At 42.6% G+C, this 22,006-nt stretch overlaps 2 protein-coding genes across 3 annotated transcripts; one reads left to right on the forward strand and one right to left on the reverse strand.

Annotated features, from left to right (window-relative positions):
• Positions 1-6,647: 6,647 nt before the first annotated feature.
• On the reverse strand, positions 6,648-17,128 carry KCNJ2 (potassium inwardly rectifying channel subfamily J member 2). 2 transcript variants are annotated; one of them, XM_047758448.1, is made up of 3 exons: positions 16,970-17,128; positions 14,451-14,569; positions 6,648-11,930 (listed from the first exon to the last, which is right to left on the reverse strand). In XM_047758448.1, the coding sequence occupies exon 3, from the start codon at positions 11,708-11,710 to the stop codon at positions 10,427-10,429; it is 1,284 nt and encodes a 427-aa protein (XP_047614404.1). In that variant the 5' UTR covers positions 11,711-11,930; positions 14,451-14,569; positions 16,970-17,128; the 3' UTR covers positions 6,648-10,426. The 2 variants fall into 2 exon arrangements, with proteins under 2 accessions (XP_047614404.1, XP_047614405.1); XM_047758449.1 differs by lacking the exon at positions 14,451-14,569.
• LOC125115013 (uncharacterized) lies at positions 15,861-18,260 on the forward strand. The gene is made up of 3 exons (XM_047758724.1): positions 15,861-15,930; positions 16,765-16,879; positions 17,172-18,260. Exons 1-3 carry the CDS (start codon positions 15,861-15,863, stop codon positions 17,845-17,847), a joined length of 861 nt encoding a protein of 286 aa, XP_047614680.1. The 3' UTR covers positions 17,848-18,260.
• The last annotated feature ends 3,746 nt before the right edge of the window (positions 18,261-22,006 follow it).

Raw genomic sequence — 22,006 nt, forward strand, 5'->3', positions numbered from 1 at the left:
AAAGCAAATCTGCTGCACAAAACTTATAGGCATTCCTTTAAGGATTTCTTCCAATTGCAGATTTCTTTCAGAGACTGTATATGAACAGTATATATGTGTGTGCACATGTATTTGAAGGTCATCAAACACAGCTTTAAATGTCTTATGGCTCTGAGTTCAGATGGACTGTTTCGAGGGCTCTTACTGTTGCTGTTGTTGATTTATGTTTTTGTTTGCTCCCCATCAACGTATGAGAATTCAACTCCTCTGTGCCACAAAGACAGAGTAATAACCTCCCCTGAGTGGTTGTCACACACCTTTAGAGGAAAAAGTCTGGAAATTCTATATTCACTAAAGTAAAAAATTTCCACTCTTAGGTAGTCAAGGAAATTCCTCACTTCCTTTTTTTTTTTTTTTTTTTTTTGGCAAGCACATAGCTAGGTGTCCTAGGCATTTAAATAATATGGCTGGTCTGGTTTTACCAATGGCACTAGCTGGATCAGCCACATTTTTTTTTTTTTTCTATCCTGCAGACTGCCAGCTCTCCCAAAGGGGAAAATCCTTTCATATTTTATTCATAAAAAAGACTTACTTCGAAGAAAGCCTTCGTCGAGGGCGCTCCCACCATGTAAAATGATGACAGGCTTGTCCTCCAAAACAGGAGAACAGACAAGGCAGATTCACAGACATCAAATAGGATTGTATTCTCGCTCACTGGACACACCTTGTACCTTTGCATTTTCCTTTTTAAGTAAATTCTATATCGCACAGAACTGCATGCAAATCACTGGCAGGAAAGAGCAACCCAAGCCCTTTCTAAAGCGTGCACATGTGCAGGTTCAAGATGGCCTTATTTCAGTAAAGAACAGGAGAAACAAGTGTCAAGTTTTCCTTCCAGTAAATGTAGGCCATCAGCCCACTGGAAGGTGTAAAGGACAGGGGCAGAGACCCTTGATTTTAAACCTTTTCTTCCAGGTGAATACTGCGGTAGGCCCCCTGCTGAGGTATTTGCATCTCCCTCCCCCATCTCTCCATTGGGAAAGGAGCTTGTTTATTGCAAGTAGCAACAGGATCTTAAAAAAAAAAATAGTAATTTTGTGGCCCTTCTCCACTAATTTCTGTTTTGGCAGTCTCCTGTCCACTTCTTTTTATTATCCTACAAAATGATCATAAACCTATAGAATGTTTAAGACTAGTGAACGCCTACAGGCAGAGCAATTGCAGTAAGCCCCAGTGAGCTTAGATGGCCCAACACAGACAGACACTGGCAGCGGATCTTGTTTTAAGAGACCCTAAATTCAGGTGTCATGTATGAGCCAAGAGAAGGCAGAATTTCAGAGGCAAACTACCTTATCATGGTATATCTGGGCCTCGCTTCAGTTAAACCTTAAATGAAGGTTCCTGCTTGCAAAGTTCAACTGTTTTGAAATAGAAGGGAGAAGTGAGCTGTAGACTGAGGCAAAAGTACATACTGTATTTATCATCGAACACAGCTTTTTATATAATTACCTCCTTGTGCACTTTTTATTTTTGGTTCTTGAATAAAATCACTCAGATGAAATTAAGGAGTGTGCAGGAGAAGGTGCTTCGATGCTACTTTCTGTCTCTATGGCAACCCTGGGGCATCTTATTCAGCTGCCTCATTGACTGAGTGTGCCCAGTGATGCAGGCTGTAACTAAAAGCTGAGCCTAGAAAAGGCAGGAAGGAGAGCATCCTTGGTCTCACAGCCACCGAAGAGCTCATGACAGGGATTGCGTTGAATTTGTAGATTGCCTGGGGTACTGTAGTCATCTTGACAGTAATGGTTCTTCCAATCCAAGAGCATGGTATATCGTTCCATCCATTGTGTCATCTTTGATTTCTTTCCATCAGCATCTTATAGTTTTCAGAGTATAGGTCTTTTGTCTCTTTCGGTAAATTTACTCCCAGGTATTTTATTGTTTTTGATGTGGTGGTAAATGAGATGGTTTCTCTGATTTCTCTTTCTGATCTTTCATTGTTAGTATATAGAAATGAAATCAATTTCTGTGGATTAGTTTTGTATCCTACAACTTTGCAAAATTCAGTGATGAGTTCTGACAATTTTTTGGTAGTGTCTTTAGGATTATCTAGGTACGGTATCCTGTCATCTGCAAACAGTGAAAGTTTGACTTCTTATTTTCCAATTTGAATGAATGGGCAATGGGGTCCTACTGCACAGCACAGGGAACTGTGTGTGACCGGGTCGCTTTGCTGTACAATAGGAATTGAAGAAACACCGTAAAACAACTATACTTTAACTTTCTTTAAAAAAAGAGCTCATGACAGGGCAGAGGAAAACCTCTTAGCATGTAAGATCCACTTTCCCTAGTTTTTGTATGAAAGGTTGCCATCTGAGCTTGCTTTTGCCAAGTTTAGTTCGGGATGTGTCCACACTCGCCTTTGAAATGTCTCTGTTGGTAAATAATCTGTTTTAAGGTCCTAACACAGCTATTTATATATTTCAAAGGAAACTCCTGCTATGCACGCTTTCCTTTGCAGGATCAAATAAAACTTGCTTAACTGGGACTTTAGATATAAAAGTATATTAGCACAAACTTGAAAAACAAAAGTAAATAAAACTACATAGTACAAGATTTGATTCATCCATCTGTCATGCAAGAGTGAACCTAGCTATTTGCCCAAAGACAAAGATAGTTTCACAGACCTAATCCAAACTGAGTTTGGGGTCATTTAACATGAAAAAGCAGAAGAACAGCACTGAGGGGGGCAAAGTTTTTACAAAACCAACTCAAAGGATTCCCATCAACTTGTTGCAAAAATAGTGGAATTCATGTTGACATCCCTGTAGGAGATTTAATCAAGTGAAGATTTTTCTGTATCTGGAGAGCAAGAACTGTATCTCTGTACCTAATACATCACAAGTATTCAATAATTGGTAGTCATTATTATACATAAACTTTTTATATACACAACGCAGTTTTAAGATAAAATAAATATACAACAGTACCACCCATTTTCCAAACTGTGATCTATTGAAGACAAAGGCCATTAGTACCGTATAATAACACCTCAATAAATTTTTGTCAAATTGAATAGAATTTTCTAGAAGCCAAACCCCTTAAGAGGGTCAACCTCTCAGAATATAATCTCACACTTGAAAAAAAAAAAAATCTCTGGTAATTAATACTGTCGCCACAAAAACCTTACACTCAAGCCAGGTCTTTTGTGTCTCACCTGTACCTTTCTAGATGTTAGCCATACAGTCCTTATAATGGATCATCTGGTTTCCTCAAAACCTCAAAATATCAGATAGTCACAAGAACCAGAATGGTGCCAAGAACAAAATAGCAGCTGATTGTTTAATGCACACATTTCTAAGCACACCCCACCAGGTAGCGATGCATTTAGTAGCTCGAATCACATAAGGAAACTTTTTTCTTTTTTGGCTGCACTTGTGGCATATGGAAGTTCCCTGGCCAGAGATCAAATCTGAGCTGCAGCCGCGACCTCTGTATGCTGCATCTGTGGCAGTGCTGGATCCTTAACCCACTGAGCAGGGCTGGGGAGCTAAGTGACCACACTGGGAACTCCAGGAGATGTTAAATAATACATCCTATTTGTTTTGGCTGCACCTGTGGCATGAAGAAGTTCCTGGGCCAGGGATCAAACCCACAGCACAGCAGTGACAACAATGGAGCCATCGGGAACTCCGGCATCCTATTTTTGAATGAGGCAGAGAATTATATGAATTGTACGATACTTTAGAAAATCACTCCTCCAAAACAATGAATGGCCTCAAGGCAACAGATTTCAGTTATTCCAAGAGAACCACTTATGTGCAATTATTCATCATTATTATTCTTCCTATTTAGTAACACTCCGCTGAATCTGGCTCATTTTCCCCCTAAACTCTTCCCTTCCACATTCTTCTTACCTGCTTTTCTCCTCACTTCCCCAACAATTCCCCTTCTCTAGCTTCCGAAGGAGATGACTGACTCATTTCAGTTTGCTTAGAACTTTGCCAGCTCCAGGACTGCCAGTCTGGCATCCCAGGGAAACCCTTTGTCCCAGGCAAACCAGGACAGCCGGTCACCCTGTTTATTCCAGAGCCAGGTACTGGGATATTTTTATTGCACTCAAGCCTTCTAGGTATCACCTTATAATTCTATTTTTAAAAAATCAAGTTATTATAACAATCCTCATACAGTGGCTCAAATCATCAGATCACCAGGCTCCTTGATCTAAACTGTTTTGAAAAAAAAAAAGGCTCTGATATCTTGAAATATACTGATCATGGACCAGGTTCTTTTCTGGACATGCACAGAGCTAGTCTGTCTGTCTGTCTGTCTTCCTTCCTTTCTTTTTTTCCCCTTTCTTTTCTTTCTTTATTTCAACTTGGGAAAGCAAATCTGATTGATGTGGTCAGTTTTTGAGCATGAAAATGGAAATTTCTTGGGAGAAAGACATTTTCTTCTTTGCAAGCAGTATCTGGGGAGCTGGAGTGGGAGGCCTTGTTTGGCTGGCACTGAAAAGAAGGCTTAAGCAGAAGAACACTGAAATTCCACCCTGGCCTTTTCTTTTGGTATATATATTTCATTTTTTTTTTTTTTTAAAGAGCAGAGACCCATCTAGCATCCAACTTGCTGTCTGGAGGTAGCATTATATATCTTGTTTAATGGGAACAATCACCAGGAAGATTGTGTTCCACCTCAGGTGCCCACAGGGGGAGGAAAGCAGACCTGTATGATGTGGTGAGGTGCTTGCCACTTGGTTCGTAACAGAGTTCTGTGGTTTCACCTCGGGCCAGGTCTAAGCAATTCCTAGCTAAGTGAAATTAATCTGAAGTTTGAAATGTACCCAGATCCCACAACTGATGCTTAAATTTGTCATTAGTCTACACTTGTGAGTCGTTCCCTCTCCCTTGAACCCAAGGAGCAATGGTGGAGCAGGTTATGGAGGAGTTGGGAACCTGTGCTCATCCATGCTGTGCAGAGAAAAAGAATGCCTTCTCATCATCTACGAGAATAAACACAGAGACTCAGCGAGGCCTTTGATTAAATGGTGAAACTTTTCCTAAGAATGCCTCCACCTGGAAAGTAAACACAGCCCAGTGCTAAATGGCCTCGGCTTAATGCTCAGCTCTAATATCTACCAGCTGTGTGTGCTTGCATAACGTGCTCAACCTCTCTGGGCCTCAGTGGCCTCATTTCTTTTTTTCTTTCCTTCCTTCTTTCCTTCCTTCCTTCCTTCCTTCCTTCCTTCCTTCTTTCTCTTTCTTTTTCTTTCTTTCTTTCTTTCTTTCTTTCTTTCTTTCTTTCTTTCTTACTTTCTTTCTTCCTTCCTTCCTTCCTTCCTTCCTTCCTTTCTTCCTTTCTTCCTTTCTTCCTTTCTTTCTTTCTTCCTTTCTTTCTTCCTTTCTTTCAGGGCCACACTCAGGGCTAGGGGTCAAATCAGAGCTGTAGCAGCTGGCCTCCACCATAGCCACAGCAACATGGGATTCGGGCTGTGTCTTCAACCTACACCACAGCTCACGGCAAAGCCAGATCCTTACCCACTGAGCTAGATCAGGGATCGAATCCGCATCCTCATAGATACTAGTTCCCCCAAGGGAACTCCTCAGTGGCCTCATTTCTTAAAGAGGGATAATAATAGTACCTAATCTATAGGGTCATTGTTAAAATTAAATTATGTAATAAAGAACTTAAAACCATCTTGAAACAGAGTAAGTGCTCTATCAGTGTTTGTTAATATTACACAGCATCCCATATTTCAGAATGGAGATTTTTCTCAATGTTTCCAGGAGTGAAAAAGAGTTAAGCTATTTGAAATTTGCCAGAGGAATTGGCGTTTTCTCTGAGATCACATATCCCTGGTAACTTTGTGCCCTGAAACACTAGCTAGCTTAGTGGATCAAGCTAAATTTAGAGGCAGATAAAACCTGAATCTGAATACCAGCTTAGTGATTCATGAGCTTTAAAATCCAGCCTCAGTTTCTTCATCTGTAACAGAGGTCCATAACTCACAGTTCCTGGGCCAAATCTGGCCCACCACCTGTAGTTACAAATAAAGTTTTATTAAAACACAGCCACACTGTTCATTTTCATATTACCCGTGATTGCTTTTGCAGTGCAAAGGCAGAATTGCATAGTTGAGGCAAAGACTCAGTTCCACAGAGACAAAAAATATTTACTGCCTGGCCTTTTATGGAATACATTTGCCAACTCCTAATCTATAACACAGGAATCATAATATCCTGATTTGGTTTTTGGAAAAGGATATGATATAAAAGGCAGAACGCTACACAGTTAGATTCGAAAAGTAATAACTATTATTGTTATACAGAGAATGAAAATCTTAATCTTATATTTTTAGTTTGGTTTGCCTGTTTTCCCGTCTATCTTCTCTCCACCTAAGACATTCTGTCCAAAAACAAAATATGAGCTTGACTTCCTCTATCTTGGGTTAAAGTAACCTGCCACCCCACCATACCTGTCTGTTTTGGAGATTTCTATGGCTCTATTCATTCCAATTCTCAGGGTTTATGTCTCATTGTTTGGGAAGCTTTGCTTTCTCTCTCAGAGGCTACAGTAATCGTAACAGGGGGCCCAAAAATTCTTGCACTGATTTGTTTTCGATTTTTAATTTTTTATTTAGAAATAATAAAATAAGACATAATATATAAAAATATGTACAATCCATGGTTTGTGCAGTACATTAGGAAGACTTCAGATACAAAAAGACAGCAAATGGGAAAATAATAACTATCACGATTGTCCAAGGCCGGGATTGTTCAATTTACTGGAACACAGAACTGAAACCCAACATAACTAGAAAAGGGATTCTGGTTGGGAGTGAGTGACAATGCAACACTTTTTTTTTTTTTTTTAAGAAAAAAAAAACAAAAACAAAACTGAACATTGCTAGACACAGAGTGAAAAACGACTCACTCTACTTCTTAGAACAAACTTTTTTACCTTTATTGAGGGGCTGATCCTAAAATACGAACCGACATTTGTTTTTTGCCAGGGTAACATGATTTGGGGAATAGAACTCACTGAATAACATTGAGGTTTGAGATGGGCGTTTATAGGGAAGAAAGGAAGGGAAGAGAAGAAATAATACATTGATAGGAGGAAAAAAAAAAAAAGGTAAAGCAAACTTTCTCCAGGAATTTGGAAATAACTACAGTGCTACAGTGACATCCTTAAAATGTCTGATTCAAGTATACTCTTAGAGGGATAGAAAACTATTCCTTTCTCAATAATCAAAATAGAATTCACTTTGCTACCTTTTATTTAAAAATAGGATAAACAGGAATCTATGCCTCTTCCCCAAAATAGAATGCCCATACAGTCATGGGCAAAAATTCTTTAAAAGGGAATCATTCCTAAATAAAATTCAATGGGGGGGGGGTTGCTTGCAACAGAGAAGAGACACGGACCTGGGGATAGTCCCCAGATATTCACGGTGAGTCTCTTCAGTCTGCACTATAATGACAAATATATACTAATTAAGGAGACCCAGTCAATAAGGACAAATGTTTTGAAGGTAAAATGCAGCAAAAAAAAAAAAAAAAAAAAAAACAGCCTTGTGCATTATCTGTGTCTTGGCTCTTAACAACAAGAAAAATTGCCATTTAAAGCTTGTAACTGTTAAAACACTAATAACCAGAAAAAGCTTTCAAATGAACAGTCCATGCTGAAATAAATAACAGAAGAACATAGCAATACGAACCTTATAAGGCTGGTAAATATTTGCTAAAACCATGCTAACCGGTAGCATATAGGTACTAGCTCCCAGAAATGGCTGCACTGAAATTATACTTTCTATGGCAATTTTTTTCCCTTTACAGACTTCTATTTACATTTGGCTTTAAATATGAAAATATCTGATAAACTTTATAAAATGTACACTTTAAAAACATAGCTTCTGCAAAATTTTCTCGGAAAAAAACAAAAACAAAAACAAACAAACCTGTGCACCAGAAATTTTAGAATTTTTTTTTTCTCTTTGTCAGAAAGAAGTTGAAAGATCTCCCTCCCCCGTTCTTGCCCCCACCCCCACCCGCTTTCGAATAGCTCAAGTCTTTTTAAGTGGCAGCACTCTGTGATGGGAAGGTGCCTTCTCTGCGGTCACCCCCCTTCTCCACTGTATCTTCATTTAATTTACCTATCACTGAATACTCTTTGGTTTGATTATTTTCCTTTGCAAAAGTATCGAAATAGCAGCAGCTGAAAGTCCTCCATCGCCTCTCACCGTCCATGGCCAAACGGTGGGCCACGGACAGAAGACTGAATTCTCTCGCCCCCTCCATCCCGGTTCCTCCAATTCTCTGAACAACTTCCCAAGTCTGCCTTTAAATTTGGACTTAAAACAGCATCCACTCACTTGATAGCTCTGACTTGGTTTTAATGAAAAGAATGCCACAGTTTTCAAACCCGTCGGCTTTGAAGGCTGAGAACAGCAGAGACTGTCATGTTATTGCAGGCACCGCATTCAGATATGGCTGTTCAAGAACCAGAGGCCATCACAGACATCAGTTTACAAAATACAGGGTTTTAGAACAAGCTGTTTTTTAATGGCATACAGGGATATAATACCACGAGAGAGTTGATTTGGAGACGCCAATGAAAAAGAAAAGTCAGCAACCCCAGAATTCACAAATAAGGAACTGTCGATCTAAAGAGAGTTCCATTAGGTTGAGCTAGAGCAGAAAACAAAACAAAACAAAACAAAACCAACGTTTCTGGCAGGTCAAGCAGCCAGGCAGGAGAGGCTTCTGGAAAACCATGCGTCCCAAGAAACCTGGTCTCAGGCGCCACAGGCAAAAGGGATCAGCTCCGATTCAGGCCTGAGTGTACACCCATGAAGGGGAAAGAACCCTTTTGACCATTATCTCCTTTACTTGGGACTGTCAGAATTTCTACGGCTCTTACTGACCCTAAAATACTGAGACATTTTCATTCCTACTCTACTGTTCAAAAAAAAAAAAAAAAAAAGCAACATTCCCCTCCATCCTGAATATTTGAGCTGATGAGGTACATAAAATGGTTTGTCCACATCTCACTTTGGCATTCACTGCCCGCTCAGGCGCTGTAGGACTCACTCCAGACCCAGGACCGGCCTAGAGGCCAGGCGTGGCATCTTTTGGAAGATGAAGTCAAGCTGGAAATGTACTGACAATCCGGGCGAGGAATTCAGCCGCAAGGGTTTAAACCTATTGATCTTTCATGTTGGATGGCTCAGCGTGAAGGAGGCCAGCTAGCGTCAACCTAGGTCTTATGGAATAAATTTTGGAATGTGCAAAAATGGAAAAATCCAGAAGAAAAAGTCTAAGAGCACATCATCATCTCTCAACTTAGGTGTTCGCCTGGCCAGCACCACCTCCAAGGAAAGAAGAGATGTTTCTATCACGGGGGTGTGTGTATGTGAATTTTACTTCCCCTGTCTTCTTCCTCCTATCATGTGAAAGTTACATGAAAGAACAAAAATGTAAAAGCACTACACTCACGAGACTGTGCGTGTGATGTTCTGTTTTCTGAATAAGGTGCGAAAGGAGAGGGCAGTTCAAGGTCTTGCTGAGGTTCCAAGTTAGTGTCTCTTGATGTCAAGGCAGCTGTGGGGCTTGCTTTCCTTTTTAGTGTAAGCTCCACTGTGCAAAAATGTGCATTATCTTTGGTATTTTATTCTAGGTAGTCTAACTTAAAATTTGAGATAACCCATTAACATCATGGAGGAAAAACAAAAACAAAAACAAAAACCAACAACAACCCAGAGGCTACCATTTGGCTAGTGTTACATAATGCCCTTATGTAACCAGAGAGACAGAGAGACAGAGAGAGAGAGAGACAGAGAGAGAGAGAAATCAATTCTAGCAAACAAATTACTGGCCTCAAAAAAATCAGGCTCTCGTTTTGGCAGCTAATAGCCAAATACTTGCCACTTTGAAGCACATATCATGAGCTTTCAACCAAGTTCAACACTGACTTTTAAATTACACAAAAGAAAAAACTACACTGCAACAAGACAATTTGTGTTCATGTAGTTAGCAGCTTTTCAAAAGTTAAGGCAGAGTCTTGCCTTTAAAACATTTAAAAATGTTATGCCATTAAAAACATTCTTGTTCCCTAAAGAGAAGCATTCTGGATAAGTCAAACACCCAACCAACCAAGGCTTGCCTGCAAGTTCAAGTTTTGTAAAAACACAAAACACAACATAAACACCCCACCCTAACTTATTCTACAACATGTATGTGCCATCATCGGGTCACGGGGAGGCATGTTTAGTGCTTTATGTTAATCTTCGAGCTTACAGTCCTTCTTTGAAGCCCTCTGTGCTAACCTCAGTCCCTCGCGGCCACTTGTCTCGACCCACCTCTTCACCAGTACCGTCGTCTGAATCACTGTTTTGGGCCTTTGACCAACAGACTGTGTTTTAAAGTAACTATTCCAGAGGCGGGTCCAGTCATATCTCGGACTCTCGCCGCAAGGGCCTGGGTTCTAGAGGTACGCTTGCCTGGTTGTGAAGGTCTATGTCCGGGGGGGTGTCCGTACTCGTGCTTTCTGGGACTCCGTTTTCACTGTCGTCTTCCTCTTTGCTCGTGAGGGCCACTTCATTTTCATAGCAAAATGAGTTAGCGTTGGACAGGATGTATTTCTTTTCTGCTAAGTCCCTGGCACTACAAAGGGGAGTGTTGGGTACCTCGTAAGTCTTGTGGAACCTCGAATAGTCCACTTTGTAGTAATGCTTCTCTTCAAAGAGAACAGGCTCATAGCGGTGGCCCCAGAGGATTTCGTTGGCCAGATACGAGCTCCGGCACTGGGTGGTCATGGCCGTGGCTTCGACCATGCCTTCTAGGATCACAACAATTTCAAAGTCTGCATTGTCAATGTCCTGCTTACTCAGATCGTATAAAGGACTGTCTTCATCTATTTCGTGGACGATCGTGATTGGGGACACCAGAAATATACGGTCAATGCCACTGTCAAACCCGACGTTGATATCTATTTGATCCAGGGGGATGTACTCCCCTTCAGAAGTAATTCTGGATTTGAGGAGCTGCGCGCGCACGTGAGCCTCCACCAGGTGGCTTTTCCGAAGGTTGCCCACTCGCCACATCAAGCAGAGCTTGCCGTCTCTCATGGCGATCACCGCGTTGTGACTGAAGACCAGCGTCTCGTTTCTCTTCTTGGGCTTGGCCATCTTGGCCATGACTGCTCCGATGATGAAGGCGTCGATGATGCAGCCCACGATGGACTGGAAGACCACCATGAAAACAGCGATCGGGCATTCGTCCGTGACACACCTGAAGCCGTAGCCGATGGTCGTCTGGGTCTCAATGGAGAAAAGGAAGGCGGCCGTGAAGCTGTTGACCTCGGACACACAAGCTTTGCTCTCCTTGGATGCATCCAGATCCCCATGGAGCAGAGCTATCAACCAGAACACACAGCCGAAAAATAGCCACGAGAGGACGAAGGCCAGGCAGAAGATAACCAGCATCCACCGCCAGCGAATGTCCACGCACGTGGTGAAGATGTCTGCCAGGTACCGCTGCCCCTTCTCGCCCACGTTGATGAACTGCACGTTACAGTGGCCGTCCTTCTTCACGAAGCGGCTCCGGCACTGCTGTCGGGTGTGGACCTTACTCTTCCCGTTCCCAAAGCCGTTGGCAACCGCCAGGGTGGCCAACTTCATGCCGTCTTCTTCTGAAGAGACAATGCTGTAGCGGTTGGTGCGCACACTGCCCATCGCTTCGGCTGTGGACGCCGGCGCTTCTGCTTTGGAAAACAGTCTGAGTTTTTGCAAAACCCTTTGGAGAAACAGTTTTGAATGTTCGGTGAGGACACACACACACAAAAAACAAGGAGAGATGGGGGTCTCCAGGAGCCTTGAGGTTCTTTCTACCAGGGTCTGTCTCCTGACATGCGGAGTCACCTTAGCAACTCAGCTGACATCCAGAGAACACGTCCTGCAAAAACAGAGAGATTCCTCATTACAGGAGTCATTATAAAAGGGTTCTACACCCTAGGCAACGTTTCCTAGCAAGACATGGGGTCAGATGTAGATAAACAGACTCCAGGTTGACTCACTGGCTTTCTCCTTTCTTTGTATCCCCTCCCCCCCCCCGCCCCCACAAGTATTTTCTTATCTTAACGAAGTCATCGAACACAGAAGAATTAGTTACTTGTGACAGTCTTTCAACCAAAATCACAGGTTCCCTTTTCCCCTCTTCTTCTTTTCTTTTTTCCCCCCAACAAATCTGAAATGTTCTCTTTTACAGATCCACCTCTGTCCTCTTTTTCTCTTCTTTTGCCTCCTCTACTTGCTCGGCTCCCGAGCGACTAAGCAAAAGGAAGACTCCCTTACTCCGAGGCTTGTCATGAAGCTTTGTGAACTCGGACATGTCTAGAGAGCATTTCACCTTGAATGGAGAATGTTACTATTAACTGAGTAGCAGGTGCATTCTGGGAGAATACTGGAGCCTTTGATGACAGGGTTGAACTGCGAAGGCACAGACTCTTCTGTTTAAAAGATAAAACTGAGCAGACAGCCCTTATAATCATCTGAAATGGATCCCACTTTCTGGAGACTGTTTGGGCTTGCTCCATCACTTCACACACTTTAGAGCAGCCACTGTGCAGAAACGCCTGATAACATCTTTGTTAGCGCAAGGGATTCTGACTTCAAGACGCAGGTTTGCTATGGGGGATACAGAGCGAGTCTGTTGCCTAGCAAGCAGAGTCCTGAAATTCCCTGGAGATGGGATTGCCATGTGTAATGACAGGCTAGGAAGTAAGCACCTTTGCACCCAAGGACCAGGTCTTTAGCGGATTGAGATAAAGCTGGAACTCATTTCATGTAAGTCCAAGTCTGTGTTTTCCCAAACAGAGACAGCTTTGTAGGAGTACATTATAAGGATCAGGCAGCTTACTTTCACTTCCAGGGCTACTGCTTGCCCTGTGTTCCTATGGAGAAGGCGCTCACCTTCACTAAATGTGAACAACAAACAGTAGTTTTCAGTTTTCTCCTCTTGCCTCCCCTCCCCCCCGTAAAAACCATCGATTGACTTTCCATTTTTGCTCCAAAGAGACAATTTTTCCTTGATTAACAAAAGCCTAAGAGAAAGTCTAGGGTGTCCTGTGAATCAAAGAAAAATTTCTTAAACTGAATACAGCACAGAACTGAAAAATAAAAGCAATTCTCAACTTTTCAAACAACCAAATCTATCTCTTGTATTAAAGGGGGACAATGAACAACAGATGGGGAGGATCGGAAATGTGTTGAAGTCCTGATGCCGAGGATTCCACTTTTCCTTTCTCCCCCCAAAACCACATTCAGATTAAGCAGTTAACGGCACCAAGTTCAGCCAAGCCAACCACAAACAAAGAAAGCAAATCACCACTCTGTTTTCCTGCACCCCTTTAAAGAGAGACAAGGTGCACTGTCTTTGAAAATGCCTTGTTGCAGTCTTTTCACTTCTCCCTCTTTATCCAAGTTATTATGCAAGAATGTGCCCCAACACATTTTTCCTGAGATTAGTCATCTGTGAAAATTGCAATGTGTGTTACATTTTGGCAGCTTTTGACACCTAAATGATGCCCGATTTGAAAGTGCCTTTGAATTATTTTATAAAAAAGAAGTTACTGTGCCTTCACAGCCTTCCACCTGCTTCAGTGTTTTGTCTGCTTCCCCATGAAGTTTGTACTTGGACAAAGGAAACAAGACTTCTATTCCTCGGGGTTCTAGATCCTGGACATAAAAATGATTTTTTTAACAGTGATTTCAGCTTTTTTGGCTCATATGAAATTGCCCAGCATTTCTACACAAAAACAGAGATAATAACATGGTACTGAAGGCAGGTGCAAAGGTGTGTGGTGGGGGGAGCTCATCGAAATAGCGTTTTATCCTTGAGCTCTGACTGACTTCAGAATCTTATAGTATAAGCTGACACCAAGAAATTCCCTTTTCATGATTCAAAACAATCCTTCCATCTGAGTTACCATTAGGGACCATGAGTAGACAGTCTCAAATTTCTTCTGACTTATTTCTGCACTCTTTCCAGATTAAGGCATAACAACCATATGAAATCTAAAGACTGAATTACAACTTTCCAAAAATCTTGACCCCAGGACATTAGTTTGAATTCCACAAAACACACAATACCAGCTTCCTCCGAATAGCTTTCCGCATTTAGAATCTTGAAAATAGCCTGTATTGAGCGACTATTATTGTCTTATTTCCATTGCTAATGACAGAATTTGTTCCATATGCGGAGCATCATTTAGAAATTCTACCATTCCTGCCTGGAAAGGGGAAAAAATATTTTTTGGCAAAATGGAAACTTTTGTCACTTCTAGTAGATATGCTCCAAAACAGATTTATGTGTGTATATGTGTGCACACACATTACATGTATTCAGACTTTTGTGGAGCTGATGACAGAGCAAAAATCTAGAACCTGCCAAAGTTCGATAGGGTTATTGTCTTACTCGTTCACTATGAAGAATGTCTCTCCTATCAACCTGCCCACATGCCTGAGTGGCTGCAGGCAAGCAGAAGACTTCCTTGTCTGCTCTTCTCACACTGAAAATCACCAATTCTTGAGCATCTGGCAAAAGAAAAAAAAAAGCCCTTTAATTTGGAATAGGGCTTTCATGCAACTTCATTTTAGGATAGAGTCAAAGTAATTTTTTGAGAAACATCTGATTAAGAATAGATGAAAACATCAAGTGATTCGACTCCCTGATGGGTACGACTCTGGAGAATTCGTATCTGAATTGGTGAGCTGTGTGTGCATTCCCTCTTGTCAGCCAAAATATTTCAGGGCCTGGTCTAAATGTAATAGATACAAATAATCATTTTTACCCACAGTATAACCAATTAGGTAGAAAGTATTTCTGGGAAATGGAGAGGCTACATGTAGTGCTGTTCATGTTAAGACTATTTATAGGCTGAGCCAAAATTAAGCATAAGCAATGGAAAAAAATAGTTCAGCTTCCATCTCAAGGTGGATGTTAAAGGCAAGAGAGCTGCAGAGAAACACAAGGTCCAGGAGACAGCACGGTGCAAATGAATGAATCCGGATCATTTGTATCATAAAGGAAAGAACCCTACTATGGATTATAAGAGAGCAGAAACATGTAATGAAGAAGAGTAAATGAGAATAAATGGGTCTCCTAATATGGTAGCAGCATATAGTGAAAAAAAAAAAAGTTTGTAAGTAAGAAAAGGAAATAAGGAGAGGAGAAGAAAGTGCGCCGGGCTGAAGGAGAGGTCTGCTAATGAGTGTTTAGAGCAGCTATTCCCCAGCTGACGCCATATAGACGAGCCTGAGTGTGCTCTGGGCACATGTTGCTATGAGAGCGCAAATGCTAGCGAAGTAACCTCTTAGAAGCGCAGTAAACAGAAGGGAGGGGGAGGGGCCGAGGGGGAGGGGAGAGGGATGCCGGCTTATCTATGTGAGCTCTACCAGGTTCCTATTCAGTAATGCATGTAGCATCACTTAGCACGTGTAAACGCTGGAAAATACACCTCTTCGGTAAACAAAACTATACAGTAAAAGAAAAAAGCCTGAAACAGCCGGTCTGTTCAGGTAAACAGTGTGGTCAATCGTTCACACTACTCGAAAGTCATACAAGGACGCTACAGCCAACCAGAGAGTCTAGAGCCGGAAAGTCTGAAGGAAGTAAAAATACCGTGTTATTTTTTAATGTCAAATTCAAAAGAGTTCGGTACAGATATTCCTAATGGATATCAATAACGTAAAAGAAAGTGCCCCCCCCCCCAAGAGGGAGGGGGAGGAGCTGAAAGCGAAGTGCAATGACCTTGACCCCAACTCTCACCCTTCCCACCATCCTTAAATGTCTCTTACTCCTGAGCCTGGCGATTTTTTCCGGGTAATGGCAAATATAAATAAAACACTTGGGGGCCGGGGTAGAAGTGAGCAGGAAGAAGCTAGCAAGTGTACAGGTAATATACAGCAGACATATAACAGTGGTTAGCGAGAGGAAGTCTGGCAGCCTACCGAGTATGAATATGGAAAGAAAAGAAGTGGTACAAAGCAATATTCTTTTTTTTTTTTTGCATAGCCAAAACACGTTTACAATAATGCCTTATTTCTTAATAGGTAAATTCAGAGTTTATGAAAATCCCCAGGATTCACAGCCTTATCCTAGTTATGTTCCTACTGATAGGATTACCCAGACGCAGGCAATAAACTGCCCATTTCCTATCTCGGTTTTTTTTTTCAATTGTCATGATGAGTCTATGTTTTATGATGCAATCTTTTGCAGAATCAGGTCGTTTTGACCACTGTGCTTCCCTGAAACCACACTGCCTTTAATTTCGGTATTAACACTATTATTACTAAGAAAAACAAGTTGCTTAGGGGAGAGTGACAGATGATGTAAAAGTTTTGCGGTCTTCAGGCTCAAAGCCAACCCGAGCTCCCGCTCTCTTCCCCAGGAAAGCAACTCTGAGACGCTCGCTCGGTTTGGAACTGGAAGCTACACTTGAAGCAATGACAAGGGGGCGGGGGGGGGGGGGAGACGCCAAGGATCAGGGCTAGTACCGAGTGCCAAGATTTGCCAAGATTTGAGACCAGTACTCCAGACGCACCCCCCATCCCGCCCCCGCCCCTTTTTTTCCCTTAGAGTGAGAATCGAACACAGGCTCCCTCGCCCTTGTCTCCAAATGCTGTATCTTGCTACAGCTGGTGCACTGGAAGTTATGAGCACAAACAGATGCTGCAGAGAAATCTGTTTCTATTGCTCAACTGTTCCAAGCATGTCTCAGTATTTTTAGCTCTGGGGATGTTCTGGTGCGCACACAAACTCTATAGGCATGATCTGGGACTCCGGAGCGTGGGTGAGCGCTACAACAGAGTGACAGCTGGGCACCTCTGGAGCAGCCGGGCAGGGTAGGGTCGGGGACGGCAGCCCGAGTCCACTCCCCAGGATACACAGGCAACAAGAGAAAAGGAGGGAAGAAAATACACAGCAGCCCTTACCTGTTGCTGGCGCAGGAGCATGGGGACATGGAGTGGAAGTGGGGGGTTACAGAGGCATGTAAGATCCAGTAGTTTGTGAAAGCGAGTGAGCCAAAGCAAACCAGAATTCCCAAGACCCAGCTTGCCGGCGCCGGGGAAGGCTGCGCGCTGGCTAGGGCTCCAGGGCGCTCTGCAATATCCTGGGCTCTTTTGAGGCCGTCAGGGATATACCGCCTGGCCCCGCCCCGGCCGCTGCCGACCAATCGCAGCGCGCTTGGCCGCGCGGCCGGCCCCGGGAACCACGGCGGGGAGGGGAGGATGCTACACCCCGGCCTGCGGCGCAGCCAGCGAGGAGAACCTGCCGCTGCTTCCTTCCCCTCCGCCCTCCGAGCCCGGTCTGGGAGTCCGGCGGGGCAGGGGAGGAGGAAGTTGCGCCCCAGCTGGGACAGCAGCAGGTGGGAAGCTCCGCGGCCGGGCTTTTGCGGCTGCCTAATTGCAGCCTGGCCTTTGGGCAAAGCTTCCTACCCCTTTCCGAGCCCCACACTTCCCGTTTTCTGTCCTCCGTGGCGGCTGTGCCGTGCGTGTATCCCAAGGGGCTTGCGGGGTGCCTGTGTCCGGGCGAAACGCTGGCAGCGGTGGAGGCTTCCACCTCAGCCGGGGCGCCTCTTCCTCTCCCCTTCCCTCCCACCCTAGAGCCCCCACGTCCCTCACAACCCCCGCGGAACCAGCGGTGCGCGGAGGAGCCGCGAATTCAATGGGGAAAGGGACCGCGACCGGCGCGCAGAACCCAGCTGGATTTAGACGCGCGCAAGTGTTGCAACTGCCTAACCGCTTGGCTCTTCCTTCTCCCGACTGTTGGTGAAATTACTTACAAGCGCCTAGACTGCTCTGGAGGGTGAACGACTAGTTCCCTCTCTCAGTGTCCGCCCTCAGTTTCTTTTTCCACCAGCGCCCGGCACGCTCTGCTGATCTAAAATCAGAGCAATTAAAGAGTAATGAATTCTCTGGAACGGCAACTCCTACAGGCACTCAGCTCTGCCCTCGCACCAGCGCCTCCCAGCCCTCATTCCCAGCAACCAGGCAAGAGCATGTAGACCCTTTCAAAAGCTATGTCAACGTCAGTGTTAACCGGTCCGGATCCTCGAACTTTACAGATTAAACCGCGCGCGCGCGTGTGTGTGCGTGTGTGTGTATGTGTGTGTAAATTGGGGTGGTGCATAAATCTGAGTACTTTGGTGTCCTAGTGAAGCTTTGCTCTCAAAGGACACAGTATATTTAGGTGTCTCTTCCTTAACACTCAGTTTGAAATCCCTGTGTGTGTTGCATGTTTATTACTTCAAGCGATCGAACGTGTCTTCCGTGCAGTTTATTTAGCCTCTAAAAGGCCTCCTAGAGACGCCAAACTCCTTCAACAAACTCGCTGGCGTTCTGAGCGGCAGAGCCCGGGGGATTGTTGTGTATGGGCGAGGTGAAACTGAACAAGGAAAGGGTCTGCACCGGTACCCACCTCCTAGCCTCATACCCGCACATGGCCCCTAGGAGGTGCTGGTGAAATGCGCTAAGGTTTTGCAGATGGCTCTTAATCCTGCGTTATGCCACTTTCCCCAGCACAGAGCAAAGATACTGAAATTAAAAGGGTAAGGAACAGACTGTGCACGCGGCGTGACTCTGATTAGCCAAGTACTTGCTGATACAGTGTGCAAGCCCTATAACCCACCATCTTGCCTTTTCAAGCCCTCTCCGTGCGAATCAGGCTTCACACCAGGGAGGTCTAATTTAGCATATTAAACCAAGTGTTATTGGTAGACAGTTTGGATTAACGCTGCAAAATAGATGGATACATAGGAAGCCAGGCTGTAGCCTAAATCTCAAAGAGCCTGGAGACGGAGAAGCTGATTCATCTGAAGGGCAAGAGGCTGAGGAATAGTTCATGGGGCTGCAATAAGCTTCTTCTGAAATGTGTTTCCTCATGGACTTCTTCTAAGAAACAGGAGCGGTCTAATTAATCCTTTAAGGAGTATTAAACCTCAGTGAAAAGAGGAACGTAATTATTTATATATGTTCTCTTAATTATGATTCATTCTGTGCATCTGGAGATGGCTAAGAATTTTCCAAACCCCCTGAATGCACAGAGACAACACTTTTATTTCCAGGTAATGAGCTCTTTTGGAAAACCAGTCACCCAGAAGGCAACGCCATTTCTCTGGAATTAGGGTTGAACTTGTTTTGCGTTAATATGCTACTCCAAATAAATGGAAGGCACCGCAGGCCAAGAGTTTCACGCAATAGGAAAAACCTTTAAAGAAATGAATGCAATGTGAATAAGATTATGGTTGTTTGTATAAGCTTATTTATGGGAGGGGGCAAATAAATAATGTATCCTGGTCTTTCTCATCATCACTTTCCCCTCCCATGGAATGATATGCAGCAAGACTTAAATAAGTAAATACTGAAGTAGAAAATTAGAGAAAAGTTGATTATTTTAATGAATAAAAATTTTACCTTATTTATCTTAATAAGGAAGCATGAAGGATTAAATTTTGTCAGTAACTGAAACTTTGTTAAGTGCATGAGAGCAGTGATTAACTTGATTGCTTTACCTTATTAGGGAAAAAAATATAAATGTGCCTTTTAATTAGTGAGTGACTTTTCACTATATCCCTATTAAGAAAATTCTAGTGTTCCAAAACAGTCAGCGTTTGGGTAAATATACTTTTTATAGCAATACGTGATACAGATTTCTCTAGTCAGAGTATATCTTTTTTGGCTGGATCGGTCCTTATTTAGCAAAAATCCCCATTAGTTTTGGACACCAGTGCAGTTGGGTGTTGGGATCCATCTGTGAATTAAATTTTTCCAAGGAAGTGACAATTATGCTCTTACTGATTCCTTCCACGGTAACCACCTATCATATTAAAGCCAAATATTAGTCACAGTCTAGATCTGCAGTCAGATTATGAATGATCGTGTGACACAGAAGGAGATTGTTCCACTGGGAACATAAATCTTTCCTTGGCACTTATGCTAAGACCACCAGCAATCACATATATTCTCAGACTTCCATTAACCATGTAGGCGGTCCAATTTCACAGTGATAAGAGATGAGAAACTCCTGTCATCTGCATCTACTAGGCAGAAAGAGCCACTTACTAATCTTCACAGTGATAATTAATAGTAGTACATAATAAAGAAAGAAATGTTATATTGAATTTAAATGCAGACAGGATGAGTTTATAGCCTGCTGCTATGAGGACAAGGCACCCACTAGGGAATTTTAAGCCACAGAATGTAACCTTACCCATTGGAAAACTCCTTTGGCAGTTTCACTTACTGCACTGGCAAGATTTAATCTTTGTATTAAATTCAATAAAGTTACTGATTGAGTAGCTGCTTTGTACCTGACCTATGTACAAGGTGATCTGGGAGACACAGAGCCCTAGAAGGAAGAGTTCCTTCTTTCTAAGAAGTCACAATCTCTAATGGAGAAGACAGACCATGCACATGTGAAATCAAATGGCCAAATGACAAGATAAGGCAGCCTATGATTTAAGTTTTAAAATGGATTGTGGGAAAAAGAAAAATCTGATGAGTTTCTGAGAAGTAGAGTGAAATGGAATAGAATTTATGGTGAAGTCTTTATAATGAAAGACTTAATATCTATGACATAATAGCATGTGTAGCTGTGTTAAGGATGCTGAGAGCAAGCCAGAGGACAGGATCAGCCCCCTCGCTAGTTTGTATCCTAAATGCCCATTATGCCTCCAGCTCTGTCTACATATGTGTAATCATGTGTATAAAGTATAAGCTGCTTCTAAGAACGGCAGGTCCTTCCTGCATGCCACTGCCTGCACAGACAGCTTCCTCTAAAGCAGCGGGAAGCAGTTGTGGTTTATTCCAGCCTTATTTGCCATTTGTCACTGCTGCAACACACAGTGATGAGATGCCTGATTTATCTGGCATTCCTGGGAAGGCAGCATATCACATAACGGCTTTTCTAAATAATTGAAATTTGTTTGATTTGGAATTATTTTCTGTTACATGCTATATGCATCCTCAAACTCTAACTGGTTGTCTCTGTAGCACTTTGTCCATATTTCTAGTATAGCACATTTTGTTCCTCTCGTGTTTTTACAAATATGGTTTTCTCTATGCCTGTTCCCATCTACCAATGGGGAGCTTTTCAAAGTTCTCTGCCATGTTTTTTTTAATCTTTATATTCTCATTTTCTTGCACATGACTGAGTGAATAAATCAATCTCAATAAATGTCACTTGAATGATGAAATGAATGAAAGTAACAATATGCTTGAGTACAATATCTCTTTTGAATCATGACTCAGGAATGACTCATTACAATAAACATAAGCTATTTCATTTTTACCTGCAATAGAGAAGGCTTATCAGGATACAAGAAGAATAGTGTCTTCTACATCAAATGACCTAAGACTAAGCTTATTTAAGTCTTTCTGCATATTTTTCCTTCTTCTCCATCAAGGAGCCTTCACCTGTCATTTTTGCTTCTTCAAATGTGCCTTGAATCTATCAGGCTGTCACCATGCTCTGCCTAATTTGTTGATTCTAATGGGCACTGGACTGAGAAATTACATAACCAAGGTTGTTTAACAATATATGCAAAGCAAAAGTAAATATGATCTAAAGGGTTTAAAGTAGATGTATATTTTTGCCATAGTATGAGTGTAGGCTAAATTTGGAGTTACCTTGTTTTGGTTAGTTTCCTTTTTGGATTAAAAAAGCTCCAAGATATGGACTTATGATATCTAGTTTAGCTTCTCAGAACATTTAAACACAAAGATCTTGTATTTGCTGTGTTATGAATAGTTCAGAAAGTGTTCTGGATAAGTAAGACACTGTGTTTGCAAATAAGCATATGTGTATATTTTCTGTACAAAAAACTCGTGCACTCATTTACTGAGAAATCATTTGAATGCTTAGTATGTCCTTTTGTATGATCTTTATTTCCGTCAAATATGTTAAAACCAACAACAGGGAGTTCCCACTGTGACTCAATGGTAACGAATCTGACTTGTGTCCATGAGGAT

The sequence above is a fragment of the Phacochoerus africanus genome, chromosome 14, assembly GCF_016906955.1.
Source record: "Phacochoerus africanus isolate WHEZ1 chromosome 14, ROS_Pafr_v1, whole genome shotgun sequence".
Taxonomy (NCBI): domain Eukaryota; kingdom Metazoa; phylum Chordata; class Mammalia; order Artiodactyla; family Suidae; genus Phacochoerus; species Phacochoerus africanus.